This window comes from Mus musculus, chromosome 1 (assembly GCF_000001635.26).
Source record: "Mus musculus strain C57BL/6J chromosome 1, GRCm38.p6 C57BL/6J".
In the NCBI taxonomy this organism is placed as follows: Eukaryota; Metazoa; Chordata; class Mammalia; order Rodentia; family Muridae; genus Mus; species Mus musculus.
In genome coordinates this window covers 171,369,901-171,388,336 of record NC_000067.6, presented here as the reverse complement: position 1 = coordinate 171,388,336, position 18,436 = coordinate 171,369,901, and the positions used below count along the sequence as shown (strand labels likewise).

The window sequence follows — 18,436 nt, the reverse complement described above, 5'->3', positions numbered from 1 at the left end:
CACTTGTGACTTACCCAGTTCAAGGGGCAAGACAGGAATCAGACAAAAAAAGGTTTTATCTGTTTATTTAAAAACAGAATATCATTTTATGTACAAATATACATATATTTACATGAAATATACATACTAAGACCCCAGATCCTTGGGGTCCATAAGTCCTGGGCTGCTTGGGAATGAAATGAGAGTTTCTCCTTTAGACCAGCAGATTTCAGGCCACACAAGGGTTGGATACTAAATCCCAGTATTCTGACTGCGTAAGTTTGGGCAGGCTAAAGAAAAACAAACATCTTACCCCAGGCTCCACACATACAAAGTGCCAGAGAGCCCCGGATTAATGACTCAGAAACCCCTGGGGAAGGGCCTGTTCTCACCCTCACCCACAACACCCCTTTCTCTTCACCTGAACTTCCACCTTCCCCGCGACCTACCCTCTGCCCTCAACACAACTGAACCAGGAGTCCTTGACAACAAGTCCCAACGCCGTGAAGGTACAAACCACTGTAGACACAGCGAGGACAAGATTCGAGGGGCCATGGGAGCCAAGCCCCCCCATCCCTAGTCTCTTATCCAGTGTTCAGACCTCATACCCCAGGTTCCAGACTCCTCCAGCTGTCAGCCCCCTCCCCAGAACCTCTGTGGGTGAAGGCATCCTAGGAAGAGAACTTTCCAGAACCACAGGCACTAATCCCTGCCGTGGTCTGCTAGACAGTTTGGTTGAATGCCTATGTGGCCTGGCCTGGCTTAAACAAGCCCAGTAAAGAACATGCACACACATCAATAAAGTTTCTTCTTTCTTTCTTTCTCTGCTTTTAAAGTTTCTTTTTCTCTTATTAAGGGAGTCTAAGCAGAACTCAGGAAGCTAGCTCCCTTGGAGTTTAATTTACAGAAGGTACGTACATGCAGCAGGCCCACAGGCCACCAGAGGGCAGAGGGCTTCTGTAACAGTTCTGGCCTCTGGCAGACCCCCGCGGTGTCTGCTTCTCACTTGCTCCCAAGGGGTGGGAACACAGCTCCCCCACTTTGGAGGTCAGATTCTAGCTCCAGCTGTGCCCGCACACCTGGATCTGGCCACAGTCTCCACCTCTCGCTTCTAACCTCTGCATCGCTAATACTGCTCTGGGGTCTGAGGAAAATCCCTGCCTCTGCAGGCAGAGGTCACACATAAGGCACTCTACTCACACACCACACCCTAGGAATGCTCTGCACACAGCCACAAATCCAGTAGCACACAGATCATTCACTTGGACTCTTAACGTGACAGCACGGACACACACACACACACACACACACACACACACACACACACACACACACACACAGAGGATGACCTACACACAATGGTGGGAGGCACTCAACCAGTGGAGCTCTCCTGATGAACAGAAGGATTGGAGGTCAAAGTAGAGCAGTCAGTAGGGTGGGAAGTATCTTCCTAAAGAAATGCAGGCATTTAAGGGGGTTTCCCCTAAGAAGAGCCGAAGTTCCCCCATGGAAGCAGAAGAAGCCAGGCCTCGGGGAGGGAGGCAGGCCTGGGTCAGACCAGGTGCCCTCGCCCGTTGATGTAGATACCATTGCCTGTAGGTTTGGCCCTCAGGGTCCCATTTTCCTGCACAAAATGGTTCATGGCCTGTTTGATGCCTTCATCCTGATCGTCGTCCTCCTCTGTCCTCCCAGAGCCTGGAGATAGCAGTTCGGTCTGTGTCTCGATCTCTCTCACTGTGGTTAACGTGGAGTAGCTGCGGCCTTCTGGCTCTTCACTCTGGAGACCATGGGCAGAAGAGAGGTCAGGAATCAAGACCAAACAGGCAGGCACAGCAGGGCAGGGCTGGGTTGTGATAGGGTCAGAGGTCAGGTGAAGCAAGGGTAATGGTAGTTCCAGAGGCATAGGGGCTTGGAAACTTGGGGGCCGGGGAGGGCAAGAACAATTGTTACATGTAAGGATGGGGTACAGAGAACAAAGGCATAGCAGAAATGGGGGAGGGGTTCGCATGTGAGCCAGGGATGCGATGGGGGACTGGGTGGGGGCTGCTGTCACACCACATCTGGGGCCAGGAGAGGGGCCTGAGGAGAGTGTTGGGACACCGGTGGGGCCGGGGGGGCCTCACCATCACAGAGCAGCTACTGTTGTCCTTGAGACTATCAGGGTGGCCCTCCGCTCTCAGCCCTACACTCTCCTCCGGCTGCAGGGCCCAGACATAGGGGAGGAGTTAGAAAAGAGCTCAGTCTCCTCCCCTCAGCCTCCTCACCTCTCTTCTCCCCTAGCAGTCTCCTCCCTGATCACCTTTCCCCCCCACCCATGGCTCCATGTCCGACACAAGCATCCTTCATCCCTCACTCCCGAAACCCACCCTGGCACCAGCACCGGTGGTGAATTCCTAAAGCAGCCCCCCCAACCCAGTGCTAAGAAGGTCTTGCAAGCAGGAGTGCAAGAGTAGCCCCAGAGCATCTACCCGCCCCCACCTCCCACCCCCAGCCAGTATCCCAGCCTCAGCCCAGCCTCAGTAAGCAGCCAGACCTGGTGTATCTACAGAGGAGTCCAAACTCAAGCAACCCTGTGTGCCCATGTCCCCCCGACCCCATGCACCCAACCTTAGCACACACCTGGCTCCTAGGGTCCGAGTGGTGAGAGTGCAGCCTCCTGATGGAGTTCTCCCTGGTCAAAGTCAGCTCCTCCTCACTGGGAAAGACAACCCCTTGTCAGGAGTGGACAGCAGTGACAGCCTCCTGAAGTGAGTCTAGCCTTGGCTGAGCCTGTGTGAGACCGCTGAAGGGTATGATTGCCAAACTACACCCTCGAAGGTGAGCATATGTCACTGTAGATGACAGTGTGGCTGGGTGGCTTGAGTTGCTACGTAGCGCTAAAGTGTGCATGGTAGGTGATGCCTGGGGAGTGTGGATCTGTGCTTCTCTTAGGCAGACATCTCAGCCGGCTGTGCTCCAGGTGCCAGGCCTTTCTCACTTCCCCCAAAGACTCTGCCCACCTCACGAGACCACACGGCCTCCTTTCTCCTCTGCTCTGGCTCACCTCCTGCTTCATTCCTCTTTGTTCTCAGCTCAGGGCCACCCACTCAGAGGAGCCAGGACTCACTATTTCTGGGTCATCTGCTGGGCTTTGCGGCGATGATATCGGGACATGAGCACCACCACCACCACCAGGAGGCAGAACAGGAGAGCAGCGATCACGCCCACTATGATCACTGAGGCGGACACCAGGTCCACCTGCTTTCCTGGATCTTCGGGGTCTGTTGGAGACAGGCCAGTGTCTGAGATACACGCCCAAATCCTTCCCTGATCCTCCCCAGACCCCATTGCTACCCCACGTATCCTCATCATGGGACAGACACATCCACAGCTACCCACTCAGCTTAATCCTTTCCAAAACATATCATCCATCCCAAAGACATCATTTCCCATTCCTTTCTCCTTCTCCCAACCCCACCCCCCACCCCCCACCCCTCAGCTCTGGACTCAGAATCCCTGTCTTTGTTCTCCAGCCACTGGGCTTACCAAGAACTTCCACAGTGACCTGAGAATCCCTCGAAGAAAGCTCATTGCTGACGTGACAGACGTAGACGCCACTGTGCTCAGTAGTCAGTGGGGGAAAGCCCAGAGTGTCTCCTTTCACTCGTACCCCACTAGGCAGAGGTCCATCCAACCTGAAGGACAGGGAAGCTGAAGGGTGCTGGCTGGGGCAGGCTAAGGCTGCCACCACCCAACGTGCCCAGGCAGCTCTTCATCCCCCTCCCCCATGACGTCACCCAGAGCCTCAGGCTGTTCCCACGGTGCCCCTCCCTACCCCAGACAGGTCTAGGCAGAGGCCCTTTCTCCCTGCCGCCCAGCCTGACCCGGGCACCCCCACACACACTTGGGGGAAGATCCGCACGCATGCCATCCCACATGATTCTACAGGCATCCCGGTCATCCAGCACCAGGTAACAGGTATACATGATATAAAGTGCACACAACAGGACAGTCCCACTCCTAGCTGGGCTTGGAGGTACTGGGAACCTGTGACTTCGTGCTCCAACACCTATGATATTGCATGGTGGAGTAAACAAACCTAGCCCCAGGCACAAGGCCATTGGTATCGTTCATGTGTCCACATGTAAGAACACGCCTGTCATAGGTTCATACACATGGTTATCCTACCCCTTTCTGAAAAGAAGGGCAAGGACTCTTGAAGGAGCTGCTGGAAGTGGGTCAGTGTTTCTGTGCTGCTGGCAACATTATGGTTATAACGAGCGTGGGGTAACGGCAGTGATAGTCAGCTTTCTTTGTGTCACATGCACTTTTAGCCCTCACAAATTCATAAAAGATGAATGTTTAATATAGTTATATTTCATCATTTAAAGTTAGGGCAAAAAGCCAAGAAGATACCTTCATATTCCCTAGGGGTCATAACCACATATTTCCTGGAACAAGCCAGTAACATTTGCTGACTATGCATAGTTTTCTATTGGTCTGAATCTATGCCCCGACTTAGCTAGGGTTCAGAATATGTGGTCCTTGCTCACAACGAGTTCATCCTGGCCCTGAGAAGGCCAGAACGCTAGGCCCCCCTCCTCCAGGCACAGACCCTTACCGTGTCCAGTTGTATTTGGGAGGGGGCTGTCCTTCACTCAGGCATTTGAGTGTGGCTCCTTCTCGGCCGACTTGCCACAAGTTTTGGTCCTCAAGGCCCCTCACAGAGGCCTCCGCAAGGACTGGAGTGGGAGACGGGAAGAGGAAGAACGGGAAGATCCCTTAATCCACGATTCCTCTAAACCCCTCTTCTCCCTCTGCTGGACCAGCCTCTACCCATGCACAGCTCCTGGCCACACTGATCCCCCAGCCCAAGCTCAGAGTCCATTTTGGTTGACCTGTGCCCTGAGCTCATAAGACCCCTGGGGTGATAGAGTTTCACACTCTGGACCTCCTGTGGCATCACAGTGCTGCTCACAAGCGGGCACTCAGCAGCTGTCTAAGAACCCACCAGCAAGCATTTGCTGATTTCTTACTTTGTGCCAAATGACAGTGTAATTGGGGTGTGAAGTCTATTGCTGGGAACACGCTATCTATCGTGTACCGAAGCCTTGTAGGATTTAAGATCTGCGAGCTGCTTTGCATTCACAGATGCTAATTCTCATCAGAATCCCATAAAAGTTGGTATAATTACACTCATTTGCTGGTGAAGGAAATGAAGTCTAACCAGATTAAATAACTGCTGGTAAATAGCAGAATGGGGGCTCGTCCCAAGTCTGCCTCCAAGCCCTAAACTGTATGTTTTGCAAACACTTTCGATTCCATATTTATATTTTAATCTCCCATCTACACTGTAGAAACAAGGCAGTCTCTCTCCTATAAAGTCCACAGAGACATGGGGTAGTGGTGGTGCACACCTTCAATCCCAGCACTCAGGAGGCAGTTTTAGGCCAGCCTGGTCTACAGCGTGAGTTCTAAGACAGCCAGTGCTACACAGAGAAACCCTCCTTCAAATACAAAACAAAACAAAACCCTCACAAAGACCACAGCCATTTTCCTAGGACATCTATCTTGACCCCCAGGTCTTCTCCTCAGGATTAGACTTAGGCTCCAGACTCAGGCTGACCGTCCTGCCATGGTCCAGGGTCATGGCGTCTTAGCATTATTTTCAGAACATAGGGACATCTTACTTGCACATCGCGATACTCACAGGCCACTTGGAGGGTGTGGGTGATTCTTCGGTCCTGGAGCAGGCCAGGGTGAGACACCACGCAGGTCAGCGGCTGCCCATTCATACTTCGGCTGGGCACCAGATGGAACTCTGAAGTGACGGCAGCTGAGCGTGGGTGTGTGAAAGAGCGGCTCGACTGTGTGCCCTTGACCTCTGTGTCCCAGGTCACGCTGGGAGCTGGGCTGCCCTCAGCAGTGCAAGAGGCTGCCAACGTCAGGCCCTGGCCCTCTTCTAGTGGTGGACCAGGATTCAGTGAAGGCAGAGGAGGCACTGTGAGGGGAGGGGAGAGTGAAAGATCTGCACAGTTGCAGTCAGATCCCATCCTGTCAGTCTTACCCAGCTGCAAACTTCAGTTCCCCTTTTCTCCCTTTTTTAAAAAAAAGATTTATTTATTTATTTATTTTTATGTATATGAGCAAACTGTCACTACTCAGACACACCAGAAGAGGGCATCGGGTCCCATTACAGATGGTTGTGAGCCACCATGTGGTTGCTGAGAATTGCACTCAGGACCTCTGGAAGAGCAGTAGTGTGCTTAACCGCTGAGCCATCTCTCCAGTTCCTAGTCCCCATCCCCTCATCTCATCAGTAAATGTGCCAGATCAGTGGTATCATTTCAAATGACTTTACATCTTTCTTCACTGTTAGCTTTGTTTGTTTGTATTTTACAATGTGTGTAGGTAATTTTTTTTTTCTTTTCTTTTTCAAGACAGGGTTTTTCTGTGTATGTAGCCCTGGCAGTTCTGGAATCCCTCTGTAAATCAGGCTGGCCTCAAACATAGGTCATTTAAAAACAAAACAAAAATAATTTAAAAACTAATTAGATACTATCTATGTAATAATAACAATAATAACCACTACTAACTATGTGCCAACTATTATGTTAAAGCTTTACATACATTATTTCATTTAACTTTGCTAACAAACTAGTGAGGTGGGTATTATTATGCGTGTTCTTCAGGTGAGGAAGCCAAAGCTCACAGAGATTCAGTGGTTTGTTGCAGGTCATCACTTCTTACGTGACAAAGCCTAGAGTCACAGGTTTTGTTTGGGAGTATGTGTGTGCCTCAAATTCTCCATCCTCCTGACTCAGCTTCTGGAACAGTGTAAGCACAGATATGGACCACTATGCTCAGCTACTGCTTCTGTCTTCTTCTCCCTCTTCCTCCTCCTCCTCCTCCTCCTCCTCCTCCTCCTCCTCCTCCTCCTCCTCCTCTTCTTCTTCTTCTTCTTCTTCTTCTCCTCCTCCTCTTCCTCCTCTTCCTCCTTCTTCATCATCTTCTTTTTAAATCAAGCTTTATTTTGTTTGATTTTTCCCTCCAAAACTTACGTTGCTAACTTCCACTCAAAGCAAAACCACTAAGGCTTTTATTTCTAGCTTCAAAATTGCCCAAGCACAAAATTGAAAAGGCAACTTGAGCCCAGGTCCAGGCTGACCAGCACAAGTGCCCACGGGGCAAGGTAGTGGTTTGAAAAGAGATTGTGGTCTTGCACCACACTCACTGAAGGCCCAATCAAGGACTGTATCCCCCTCCCACCCCCAACTCACATATTACATCATAGCAGTGCCTCATGTCCACATCTGGGACTCTCGATTTCAAAGATTTTAAAATGACCTATGTTTGAGGCCAGCTTGGCTTACAGAGGGACTCCAAAACAGCCAGAGCTACATACACAGAGAAACCCTATCTTGAAAAAGAAAAGAAAAAAAAATGCCTACACATATTTAAAACCACAGAGCCTAGGATGGTGAAGAAGGCTTCGAGTTGGTGTCTTTTGAAAAACTGTAGCAGGAGCCAGTAAGTGCAGTTTGGAAAAGAGGAGCTGTAAGTGGAGTCTGGCAGAGGTCCTCAGCTCTATGAAAAGCTGTACAGAAGACAGAATACGCTGGAGCTATGCTGCTCCAGCCGGACAAGGGTACGGAGGGAAATGCGGGCCATCGGGGAAGGATAAACTTCTTAATATATGGATTATTCCACAGCTTCGGCGGCTTTTGGAGAGAATTTCTGGATTGGGTGGGAGGGGCTGGGTAATCCTCTCTCACCCCTATAGGACCTTATCTTTTATGTCTGCCTGTACTGCTTCTGTTTCAGCCATCTCTGCAATCCCGTTCTGTCTCCCTCTTCCACCCACTCAGCAATACGGATCATGCCCAGCTGGCCCCACTCACCCAGAACACGAAGACGCATCCGTGCCTGAAAGCTGCCGGCTGGGAAGGTGCTGACTCTGCATTCGTACTCGCCCTCATCAGCTTGCACAGCGTTGCGCAGGAGGACCGAGCCGTCTAGAGGGTCTCGTGGGGGCGGTGGTTGCTCCACGCGGTCCTCATAAGCAGGGTTCACATGAAGCCCGTATTTGGAGTGCAGTAGGGCCAGCTCCCGGATACCCTCGTTTGGGTCCACTCGAGCCCATGCCACCTGCCCCACCTGCTCATCCGGATCCCCTCGGTAGAAGCAGGGCAGTTTTGCATCCTGACCCAGCACCACTGTCACTACGTCAGAGGTCTCCAGCTCACCCGCGGAATATTGGCCTGCAGGGGGCAGACAGAAGCAGTCAGGCTGAGGGGGACAGTCAGAACCAATGGAACGCATCCAGAATGCTAATGACAGCAAAGGCGGCCGGAACTTCTGGAGCGATTTGTGCTTGCAAAGCGCATTCAGTCCATTACCTCATTAGATCCACACTGCATTCCCAAGAGGTAGGCGTTATTATCGCCATTTAACAGAGGAGGAAACTGAGATCCAGAGAGGGGAAGTGGCTTGCCTAAGGCCACACAGATGGTTTACAGGAGACTCACTCTTTTGCAGCCTAGGATGCTATTTGAACAAAGTGAGAACCGATAACAGGGCCAGGGGCCCAGCTCCTGCCCTGAAGGAGCTCACAGGCTTCAAGGAAATAGAATCTCTGTGCACAGAACCAGGAAACCAAGGACAAATTTCACAGGCAGCTCAGCCTACCAAGGGGGTAAAAGTGAATGCTTTTGGAAAGTATGGTAGAGTCGTGGAAAAGGTTCAAAACATTGGGTGCCTGGGATGAGGCACATTGGGAGGGTAAGGTCCATCCTTGGGAACATTTTTCTCATGGCTTGAAGATGAGAGACCTGGATTCCCAGAGAGAAGGAGGTATCCATGTGGGAGGAATGGCATGAACTGAGGTCTGGGGGCAGGAACCAGCAAGTCACTAAAGACAGAAAGAGCCCCCGCGTCAGGGGCCTGGAGAGATGAGGTCAGGGCAGGCACAGCAATGGTGTCATTATGTTGAGCCAGATTCAGAGAACCAGGGAGGAAGGACTGGTGTGTTGGTGATCGATGAGCAACTAGCTGTATTTGAAGATTTTGAAATTAGATGTGTTCATTATATAACCTTATTGGCAAATAAAGATCCATTTCCTGCCCTCATGAAACCTGAGGTCTGTTTAGGAGGGGAAAATGCAAATGGCAGACAGACAGATTATCTATCTATCTATCTATCTATCTATCTATCTATCTATCTATCTATCTATCTATCTTTATCTACCCATCTATCTCTCGGTATACAGTATATGAAATCAACAAATGATTATTTCTTTCCTCCTCTTCTTCCTCTTCTTTTTTCTTTTTTAAGGCCGAGCCTAACTATGTAGCCTCTTGGACTGGCTTCAAACATACTATTCTCCTGCCTCAGCCTCCAGAGTACTTGGATTATAGGATGTACCACCCACTGCACATGACTTGCAATGGCAGCGTCTATCATTGGTGGTTTGTCGTAGGTTGTTTTGAGGGATGTGGGAGTCATGAGGGAGGGCTTCATTCATGCTTTGGGTGGGATCAGGAGGCCCAGGAGACCTAGAAAGGCACCGCATCAAGGTAAGCAAACAGTAGGAGACGGAGAGGCTGGCTGCTGGTTCAGGAAGCAAAGAGAAGAGGACCCAACCTAAGGTAGGGTGTGTGTGTTGAGCAGCTGTGGAAAATATAGCCGGGGTAGGGTGGGTCCCAATAGCCCAAGACCGCCCATGCCAGGAAAAGGAATTCAGATTTGGTCAAGAGGAAATGGAGAGTCACTGACTTTCCTGGCCAGCAAGTGCCATGAAGCAGATGGCAGAGTGCAGTCTGACCAGAAATCAGGTCATGGAAGGAGCCTGCGGCAGACATAACGAAGCTGTAGCCACCTTTCCTGGCAAGGCGGTCCTGGGTGGATAAAGGGGGACATTTGGTCACTGACTAGAAAGAGAGGCGAGGAACAGGGAAGGCTGAGAGATAACTGGATGTTCAGGCTGAGTGACTGATAAAGGGGGCTGGGCCTGGGAATGCCTATGGTTATGAAAAAAACAAACAAGACCCAGGGCCAGGGGCTGGGTCAGTGCTCTGAGGTGGCAAGAGCTCCTTCCCTTTATACTTCTGACTGTTCATCGTCCCTGCCTCTAACCGGCACCCCACACACCCTGCTGCCTGTCACCTTTACTCACAGTGTGCCCCTGCCTGGAATGCTCTCCTCCCTGTGTCTGGTCGCTCCTACTCATCACTGTCTGGAGAGCTCCTACTCATGCCTTAGGACTCTGCTTAGGCATCACTTCCTCTCCAGTCCTCCCTCCCTCCCCCACCTCAGGCAGCTTCAGGTGCTCAACCCCTGTGCTTTCCCAGTGTTCTGTGTCAACCCCAGCCATGGCATCTTAACTTATACACTAGGCTCTCTGTTTTCTTGTTCTCCCTCCCCAAGGCATTGCACTCCTCCATAAGAGTCAGAACAGGGTCATCTATCACAAATGAAAAGCATGGTTTTTTATTTCATCTCAGTCAGTGGTATGTGGCCTCCTTCCTGTCACATAAGTGGGCCTTGATGAATGTTTATTGACTGACTGAATAAATGGGTGGATGGAAGGATGGATAGATGAATGGATGAATGGATGGATGGATGGATGGATGGATGGATGGATGGATGGATGGATGGATGGATGGATGGAGCCAGACATGGTAGCCCATACCTGTAATCCTAATACTTGGGAAGACTCAATCAAGAAGGCCTGGTTCAAGGCCACCCTGGACAACAGGGAGACAATTCCCCATACCTCAAAAACAAAAAGAATATACAAAGGAATGAGCAAATGAAAGAGATAAGAAGCAGAAAGAAAGTAGCATCAAGAGGAAGGCACAGCCGGGCGTGGTGGCACATGCCTTTAATTCCAGCACTTGGGAGGCAGAGGCAGGCGGATTTCTGAGTTCGAGGTCAGCCTGGTCTACAAAGTGAGTTCCAGGACAGCCAGAGCTATACAGAGAAACCCTGTCTCGCAAAACCAAAAAAAAAAAAAAAAAAAAAAAAAAAGAGGAAGGCACAGTCCCTTAGTGGGACTAGGCAGGGAAAGTGCTGTTATGGCAACTTTGGAGTGGAGGCGAGAGAGCCTGGTTATCTTGGGTTCATTGCCAAAGGGAGCATCTCTGGACTAGACAAAGGAAGAAGGGGATGGAGACAGACATGCATCGAGGAGCTGAAGCATGGAGTCGGGCAGAGGGTTTTTGTGAGACAAGTGAATGAGTCTTGTGACTCCGATAGAAGGAGCAGAGGGGAGGAGGATGCTGTTGGGAGTTGGGAGGGCCCCAGACTGGACGGGACAGACCTGCAGGGCCAGATACCTGGGCCCTGACCTGCCTAAGCTGACACTGGTCCCACCCAGCCCAGCCTGGGAGTCCAGCTAACCACCTGCACCCCTCCCAGGTACCTCCTCCTGGCATTAAGGGGAGTAAGATTGTCAAAGAAGGGGTGGGGGTGGGGTGGGCTAGGGGCTGCACAGCTCACTCTGCTGCAAAACGCTCTTGTTGATTTAAGTCACAATAATGTGGATGCAGGGCACAGGGACTCCACTAGAAGACTCAAATCCTTCCAAAGACTATTTCTGTAACACTGTCAGATTCAATATTTTCACCCTTAAAGCTTTATTTATTGTTTATTTTTATTTTATGTGTACGCATGCTTTGCCTGCATAGATGTATACCATGTGCCTGTAGGTCATGAAGAGAGCATCAGATGTCCCGGAACTGGAGTTACACACGGCTATAAACTGCCATGTGGATCAGGGGAAACCGCACCTAAATCCTCTGCAAGAACAAATGCTCTTAACTGCTGAGCCATCTCTCCAGCCTGTATATTTCTATTCTTATCCTGGCTCTGGTCCCCACTCTCACCACAAATCACCCATATTCTGCCCCCTCATATCTCTCTAGGGCATAGCGAGAATTGGGTACCCATCCCATGCCCGAGTCTTCCTCTTCAATGTCCCTAACCTGTGAAGGCAAGATCCTCATCCTAAAGGTATAAGCGCCAGTGTTGCAGACCAAGAGACCCACTGTAACAGGACGCTCCTTTGGAATTGCTCCTAAAAAAAACCTACACTGTCCTAAAGCCACCGACGACTGGAAGCATCTCAGGCTGAGACATGCTCAGTGGCCTTCAGTTCATCGTCTAAGTCAAAAGATACAAATTAAGACAACTGGAGCCCACGGATCCTTGTCCTGGGCTAAATGGACCAGAAGCCTGGGCTTCCAAGCCAGAGCGGCCAGAACTGCCTCCTCCTCCTCCTCCTCCTCTCCCCCACCCAGTGCTTGTCTGGCGTCAGCATGATGATGTCACCAGACTGAAGGAGACACACCGCCTGCCTGGTGAGGTCACCTTATGGGCATGTAGTAGCCAGGCCAGGCCAAGCCCACAGACCCTTCTGTTGCATGTTGCTTGCTGAGGCTGGTGGCCTCTGGCTTCTTGGGCGCTCCTCCTCCTGACTCTTCCCACCCCTCCTCTCAAGGAGCACCAGGACGCTGGTCAGGGGCCTTAGTGACTCAGAAGCTGTGCAGCAGCAGCAGCAGGGCTAGCCACAGCCACCACTACCTTGCGCAAGGGAAAGAACAGGCCCGACTGGCCAAACGGGATCCCTGCCCTCAGCCTCCCCCACCCCTGGCCAGGCCCCCTCAGGCCTCTCTGGGGCCCTGCCCTTTGTGTACCCCGCCCGCTCCCAGACAGGTCCTCCATTCCTGGCTTAGGCTAGCTGGCTACACCCTACCCTGTTCCTTGGCTCCAACTTTCCTTTCTGTGTAAGGCTTGGCCTCTGAGCTCAAAAGGGTAAACTGAGGCTGGCTCTTGCAGATATTCATCTTTGGGAAGATCTTTTGAGGGACTTTTACCCATCAGCATCTTCTACTGGTTAATAAAAAGATACACACACACACAATACATACATACATACATACATACATACATACATACATACATACATACATACATACATACAGGTGTCTTTGAGGTTCATCTGTGTGTCAAAGGGAATAACAGTCTTTTGTGTCTGAATGTTTGTAGTATCTTTGGATGAGGGCTAAGCCAGTTTTTCTAGTTCACTTGCACGTGAAGCTATTTTCTTGCAAGAACTTGGGGATATTTCATACATATATGTGTGCACATCTCTCTTCAGGGAAATACACATCCTACCCTTTCTCTACCAGAGGAAAGAGCCATGTGCTCTCATATGAGCCATTACACGGACAGCTCACCCTCTGAAAGCACGGCACACATTCCTGTCCTGCACAACTCTGTGCACATAGTAAATATTTTGATGTCGTTTATCTTGGCTTCCGCATGTGTGGCTCAGCCTCTTTTGGTCAGTGTGTGGCTCTGGGCTTCTGCCCATTCTAATGTTGCCCCTGGCATCCCTCCCCAGCTCACCCCAAGACTTCAGGGCAGATTCATCTCAGGCCCAAGGTGGAGGTAACCAGAGATGAGGTCACTGTCCCTCCAGGTGATGGGAAATTGCCACCCAGCCTCCCTGACAACAAAACAAAGACTCCCTCTCTCCTGCTCTCTGGGTTTCTACAAAGGAACTCCCACCCTTTTTAGCCCCTATGGCCACATCCCAAGCTTCCCCCCCCCCCCAAGTACTTCTGGCCCCCCAAGCAGAGTTTCTTCTCTGGGAATCTCTGTCAGGGCTTTGCTGCTTTCCACCACCAGAAAAACCAGCTCTGGCTCTAGGCCTGGGGTAAGAGCTGTCTGGTGCAGGTTTGGTGGGAAGCGGGGGGGGGGGGGGGGGGGGGGGCTCCCTGAGGCTAGGGGGAGGGGTCCAAGTTGTCTAGGGTCTCATTCTTTTATATTAACTCTTGCCTCCCTTCACCAGCGTCCCCAGAGAAGATTGGCATAGGCATGTTAGTATGAGGTAAGAAAAGTCGTGAGAGAGAGCATCCAAACCCCCAATCAACCAAGAAGCCATAAACAAAGAAAAGCCACTTTGGCCCTTCCCCTGCCCATAACCTTGGCCTTGGAACTGAGGAACTCTGAAAACCAAAAACTTTCCCTTTGCCTTTACCCTCCTCTCTCCCTTACCCCTCACTTTTCCTAAGCCCCCAAGCTTAGCAAGAGCTTCCCAAGCCAGGCAAAGTGCCCACCCACAGATTAATGTTGGGGGTTGGGGGGGGGGGACGACACATAACTAACGGAGGGAAAAGAAAGAACAATGAGAGAGGCAGCCAGCTCTGCCTTAGACACAGCCCTCAGCCCAGATAAGTCCCCTAAACCCCCAGGAGCCAGAGTCTGAGCCCTGCTGAGTCACCACAGTGGGTGGGAGACCCAGAATTCAACTTCTCTCAAACTCCTGAGATCCAGCCACCCCTCCGAATTCAGACCACCCCCCTGAATTCAGACCACCCCCCTCCTCCAACGTGGCCAGCTCTGTCTCATGCCACATCCCAGCCTCAACTTGAGCTTTCAGAACAGTTTTAGAGACGTGGGGGGAGGGGCGCAGAAAGCCCTGGGAACGGCTCCTCGGGCAGCAGGTACCATGCTTGTTTCTGTTCTAGTGGGAGTGCAGTACTCCCAGGATCCTCCAGAAAACAGGGGGGTGACTCCTCACCCAGAACTTAATTGCTTGAGATTCTGTTCCCAGATCTAGACCCCAGAGTTTCTCTACTCTCTGCACTCCTGACTCAGTTTCCCACTTTTCATTCCCACCCCTTCTTTGCCTAATCTTTATCATCAGTGTAAGTTTTGGAGGCTAAATTATGCAGGCATTCTCTTCTTACAGGGCTTGCCCCCCTCCATGGTTAGCAGACATTCACTTTCCTGGAGGACCCCTGTATCCTGAACCCGTGATCTAGACGATGAAGCTGTGGACCCTAAACTCCTCACTGCCATCTCTGTAGCTGGGGTCTTTCACCATGGCCCCATCACAACAAAATACTAGGATGGAAACAGGGTCACTGGGGCCAACGGCTTCCCTGGGATTCTCCTCGTTCTCCACACTTGGGCGGGGAGGCAAACCTCCCTTTCTGGCTTCTCTGGGTTTGGGTAGGTCCTACAGGAAAGGGCCTGCCCACCTCTGTCATCAGGAGTAGAAAAGCAGGGATGGGGCCCCTCCCTTTCTAGGAAATTAATCTCCACAGAAAGTTGATCCTAACCCTCAGAAGACAGAATTCAGAATTCATAGAACAGCTCACTCCCAGGTCGTACAGGACCCAGAGTTAGGGACTAGGATCCTGTTGGGAAGTAGTTTGCAGATTCAGGCCCCTCAGCCCCAGGGCAAGAGATGGAAGAGGGAGGAGGGATAGGACCTCACCCGGAAACTCATCCCATTAAGGAGAAACAAAGAACTGTGGTGTTGGAGGCGCCTCCCAAGCTGGGCTCCTCTCCCTGACAGGGGTGGGGCAGGGCCCTAGGGCTCAGAGCTCTAATGTCCCTGGAGTTGGGGGGCAAATGTCACTTTGCAATAGAGCCAGGAAGGCCAAGTCCTTGGGAAGGGTCCTCTCAGCCACAGGGAGACTGATCAGTTCTTCAACCATCACAAATGCTCCACTTCAAGCCAGGAGCTGGACAATCACAGAAGTCTAGCATTTCAGAGTCAAAGGGTCTGCACAGAGACCATCCGGTCCTCCTCCTTCCCCTGAAGAAGAGTCTCTTAGCTGTTTAGAAACACCTAACAAATTAATGGAAGAAATGGAATCAGAACTCAAGGCTCCTGATTTCCAAATTCAAAAGATGTTCAGAGACATAAAATTTAGTCTAGGTTCGTAGGGCCATTAAAGACATGCCAACACATAGAGAAGCCAGGATGGAGATGATAGGACTCTCCACGTTTCCAGGATCCCTGGGAGTGGCCTTCATCTCTGTGTAGGTCATCGCGGCAGAAGCACAGTGAGCTGTGATTAGTTTCTAGCTTCCTGGGCAATCCTGGAGCCAGCCTTTCTCTTCCGAATAGCTGCTCTCAGATCTGGTGAAGTCTGGGGTGATTTTTCTAGCCAGGAGTTCTTTCCCTCTTTACCGAGCTTCTTCTATTAGAAAGGACAGTTTTGGAGCATGGAAAGGGGAGGCAGGGATAGTATCCTTATTGTTCCATTGCCAGCATCTAGTATCCTGGCTGAATCCAGTACGCTCTCAACTACGCTGGGGTGTTTACACTGAGTAATCTTGCAGATCTCACTGACCTGTTTCTCTTGGTTTCCTATCTGTAAAATGAAGAAGTTGAAGTGCCGATCTCTTTGATCCCACCCAAGTCCTGGTGACAGCAGGGATCCATTCCTCAAGTGTGGGTAGATTCTACAGCAAAGCGACTGTTGGGCTCCCCAGCCCAGCAGAGGGCCCCACCCTCTGGCTTAAACAAGTTGAAAAGGGCTATCTGGAAGATGGGAATTAAGAGTAAGGGCTGGGGGTACGGGACAGTGGCAAAGGCTGGAGCTTAGAATCCTGAGATTAGCGTGAACCACTGACCCTTAGTTAGAAGACCAGAGCGCCAGTCCAGGCATTTACACCCTGTTTCCTTGAGCTTCAGCTGAGAATGGGGGTTGGGAGGGCATTGCCAGGTGCTGCTAGACTACTGACATTCCCTGGCGCTGCTGCCTCTTGGGCTAAGGATCCTGCCATCCTCTGCAGACAGAGCCTTGTCTTTCTAAGGAGAACGAGTTCTCGGCTACTCAGTCCCCAGAAACAGCCAATGGCATTCCTACACTGTGCCCCTCACCCTCCACCCCCGCCCTGTGTTCACACTCTCCCTCTCTGAAAATGATACAGCCCTACAGTTTATGTCTCTTCTCTGTATATTCGGCAGGCAGAAGGTATGATCCAAGGCATCCAACAGAGGAAACGGCGAGATAATAAAGGAATAAAAATGGAGAGACTCCATTTAGGAGGCCTTTTATCTTCTAAGCTCCCGAATCATGTAGGAAACCCCTATCATTCCCCACCTATTAGTGTGTGTGCCAGGGAAGGAGGGCGAGGAGTCTCTTGGCTTTCCTGTAGTCCTTCAACAAGCACCCCAGTCCTGCTCAGACTATTGTCATGAGAGAAGAAGGACACAGAAATGTCCACCCACTCCCTAGGCATCAGGTAGCCTGCACCTGGTGAGTAGTGGGTAGGCCATAAAGCCTCCAGGAAGCCCTGGGGTGGGCAGGGTCCTTGGCTCTCACCTTACAACCTTTCAGCCTACCTGCTCGAGATATATATACATATACATGTGTATGCGTGTATATATGTGTGTGTGTGTGCATGTGTGTGTGTATGTATGTATGAATGTATGTACGTTTGTATCTATGTATGTACTGAGACCTTGGCAAGCAAGGCTTTGGCAGAGATAGTTGAGGACTGCAGACATTAAGTGGCCTGGCTTTGGGGCTCAGAGGGGACTTGAGAAGGAAGAGCTACGCTGGTTCTTCCTGGGACACCGCTGTGGAGTGATATAAAGAGATGGTCTCCTTCACACAGAGTCCAAGGGAAGGGAATGCTTGTGTATGTGGTGTGTTTGTGTGCGAGTTTGTGTGGATATGTGTGTGTGTGTGTGTGTGTGTGTGTGTGTGTGTGTGTGTGTGTGTGTCTGTCTGTCTGTCTGTCTGTCTGTCTGTCTGTCTGACTGTCTGTCTCTGCCAGGTAGCACTCAGAAACAAGAGTCCTGACGGTTCAGGCAAGTCCTACCTGTAAACGATGCCAGGAACAACAGCCGCAGCCAGGCTTCAGGGCCCCACATCTCGGCTCCCAGGGACAGGGGCATTGGCTGAAAGGTAGACCTGCCCAGTGACTCTGGAGTTCCACGGAGTTCTCCCTGGGAGCCGGTTCTGGAGCTGGGTAAGGCTCTGACCCAGAAGTCAGGAAGTCAGCGAGTCCCCAGGCACGGCCCGTACCTGCTTATGCCACTTGGGGTCTCCACTAGGGGACCCAGGCCCCAGTTCTACCCACCCAGCCGTGGCTACCCCCAAGAAGCCGTGCTCGGGAGCCCTGAGCTCCCCCAGAGCTGCTTCCCACGCCGTGGCCAACAACGAAGGCAGAAACCTGGGAACCTGCTAAGCAGGTCAGAACAGGTGCGTCTCCGGGGGCCGGGCCTGGCACAGAGAGGAGACTCCGCAGCCACCGCCCCCACGGCCTGGGCTAGCTAATGGGCGCCAGGGTGGGAGGAGAGAAGGAAAGGATCTGAGTGCGGGCAGTGGGGTTTCATCCTCAACAGGGGCTTTACCTGGAAGAGTATGGACCCAACTGTGATCCCCTAATTGGGGAGGTGCGGGGGTGGGGGGGTGCAAGAAGGAGGGCTGAGTGCCTTAAAGAGAAAGGCACCAAGATGAACAAGGGCAAGGCCCCTGTGTGAGAAAAGGAAACCAACGGTCTCATATGCCAGCCAGGTCAGCTGTTTCTTGAAGTCCTTGACAAGTTCCTCAAACTCCCGAAAAGCTCAGCTTTAGTGGCTCAGAAGCAGGGGAGAACTGAGGATGTCCCTGGTCTGCTGGTCCCTCATCCTTTAGAAGGCCAAAATCGGAGAGTGGACTT

The 18,436-nt window shown here is 51.4% G+C and overlaps 1 protein-coding gene across 2 annotated transcripts; it reads right to left on the bottom strand.

Moving 5' to 3' along the window:
* Positions 1-49: 49 nt before the first annotated feature.
* On the bottom strand, positions 50-18,164 carry Nectin4 (nectin cell adhesion molecule 4). Of its 2 annotated transcripts, NM_027893.3 has the most exons (9): positions 17,594-18,164; positions 7,860-8,219; positions 5,669-5,959; positions 4,580-4,700; positions 3,505-3,653; positions 3,086-3,239; positions 2,599-2,674; positions 2,103-2,177; positions 50-1,756 (listed from the first exon to the last, which is right to left on the bottom strand). In NM_027893.3, exons 1-9 carry the CDS (start codon positions 17,667-17,669, stop codon positions 1,532-1,534), a joined length of 1,527 nt encoding a protein of 508 aa, NP_082169.2. In that variant the 5' UTR covers positions 17,670-18,164; the 3' UTR covers positions 50-1,531. The 2 variants fall into 2 exon arrangements, with proteins under 2 accessions (NP_082169.2, NP_001116152.1); NM_001122680.1 differs by lacking the exon at positions 2,103-2,177.
* Positions 18,165-18,436: the final 272 nt, after the last annotated feature.

What these genes read in the sequence shown, in the direction of transcription:
- Nectin4 (NM_027893.3), bottom strand. Translation starts at nt 17,669, where the DNA reads ATGCCCCTGTCCCTGGGAGCCGAGATGTGGGGCCCTGAAGCCTGGCTG. An exon ending in GATGCGTCTTCGTGTTCTGG is followed by an intron (nt 5,960 to 7,859) that starts GTGAGTGGGGCC and finishes CTCCCCTCACAG; the next exon opens with TGCCTCCTCTGCCTTCACTG. An exon ending in GGTCACTGTGGAAGTTCTTG is followed by an intron (nt 3,240 to 3,504) that starts GTAAGCCCAGTG and finishes TGTCTCCAACAG; the next exon opens with ACCCCGAAGATCCAGGAAAG.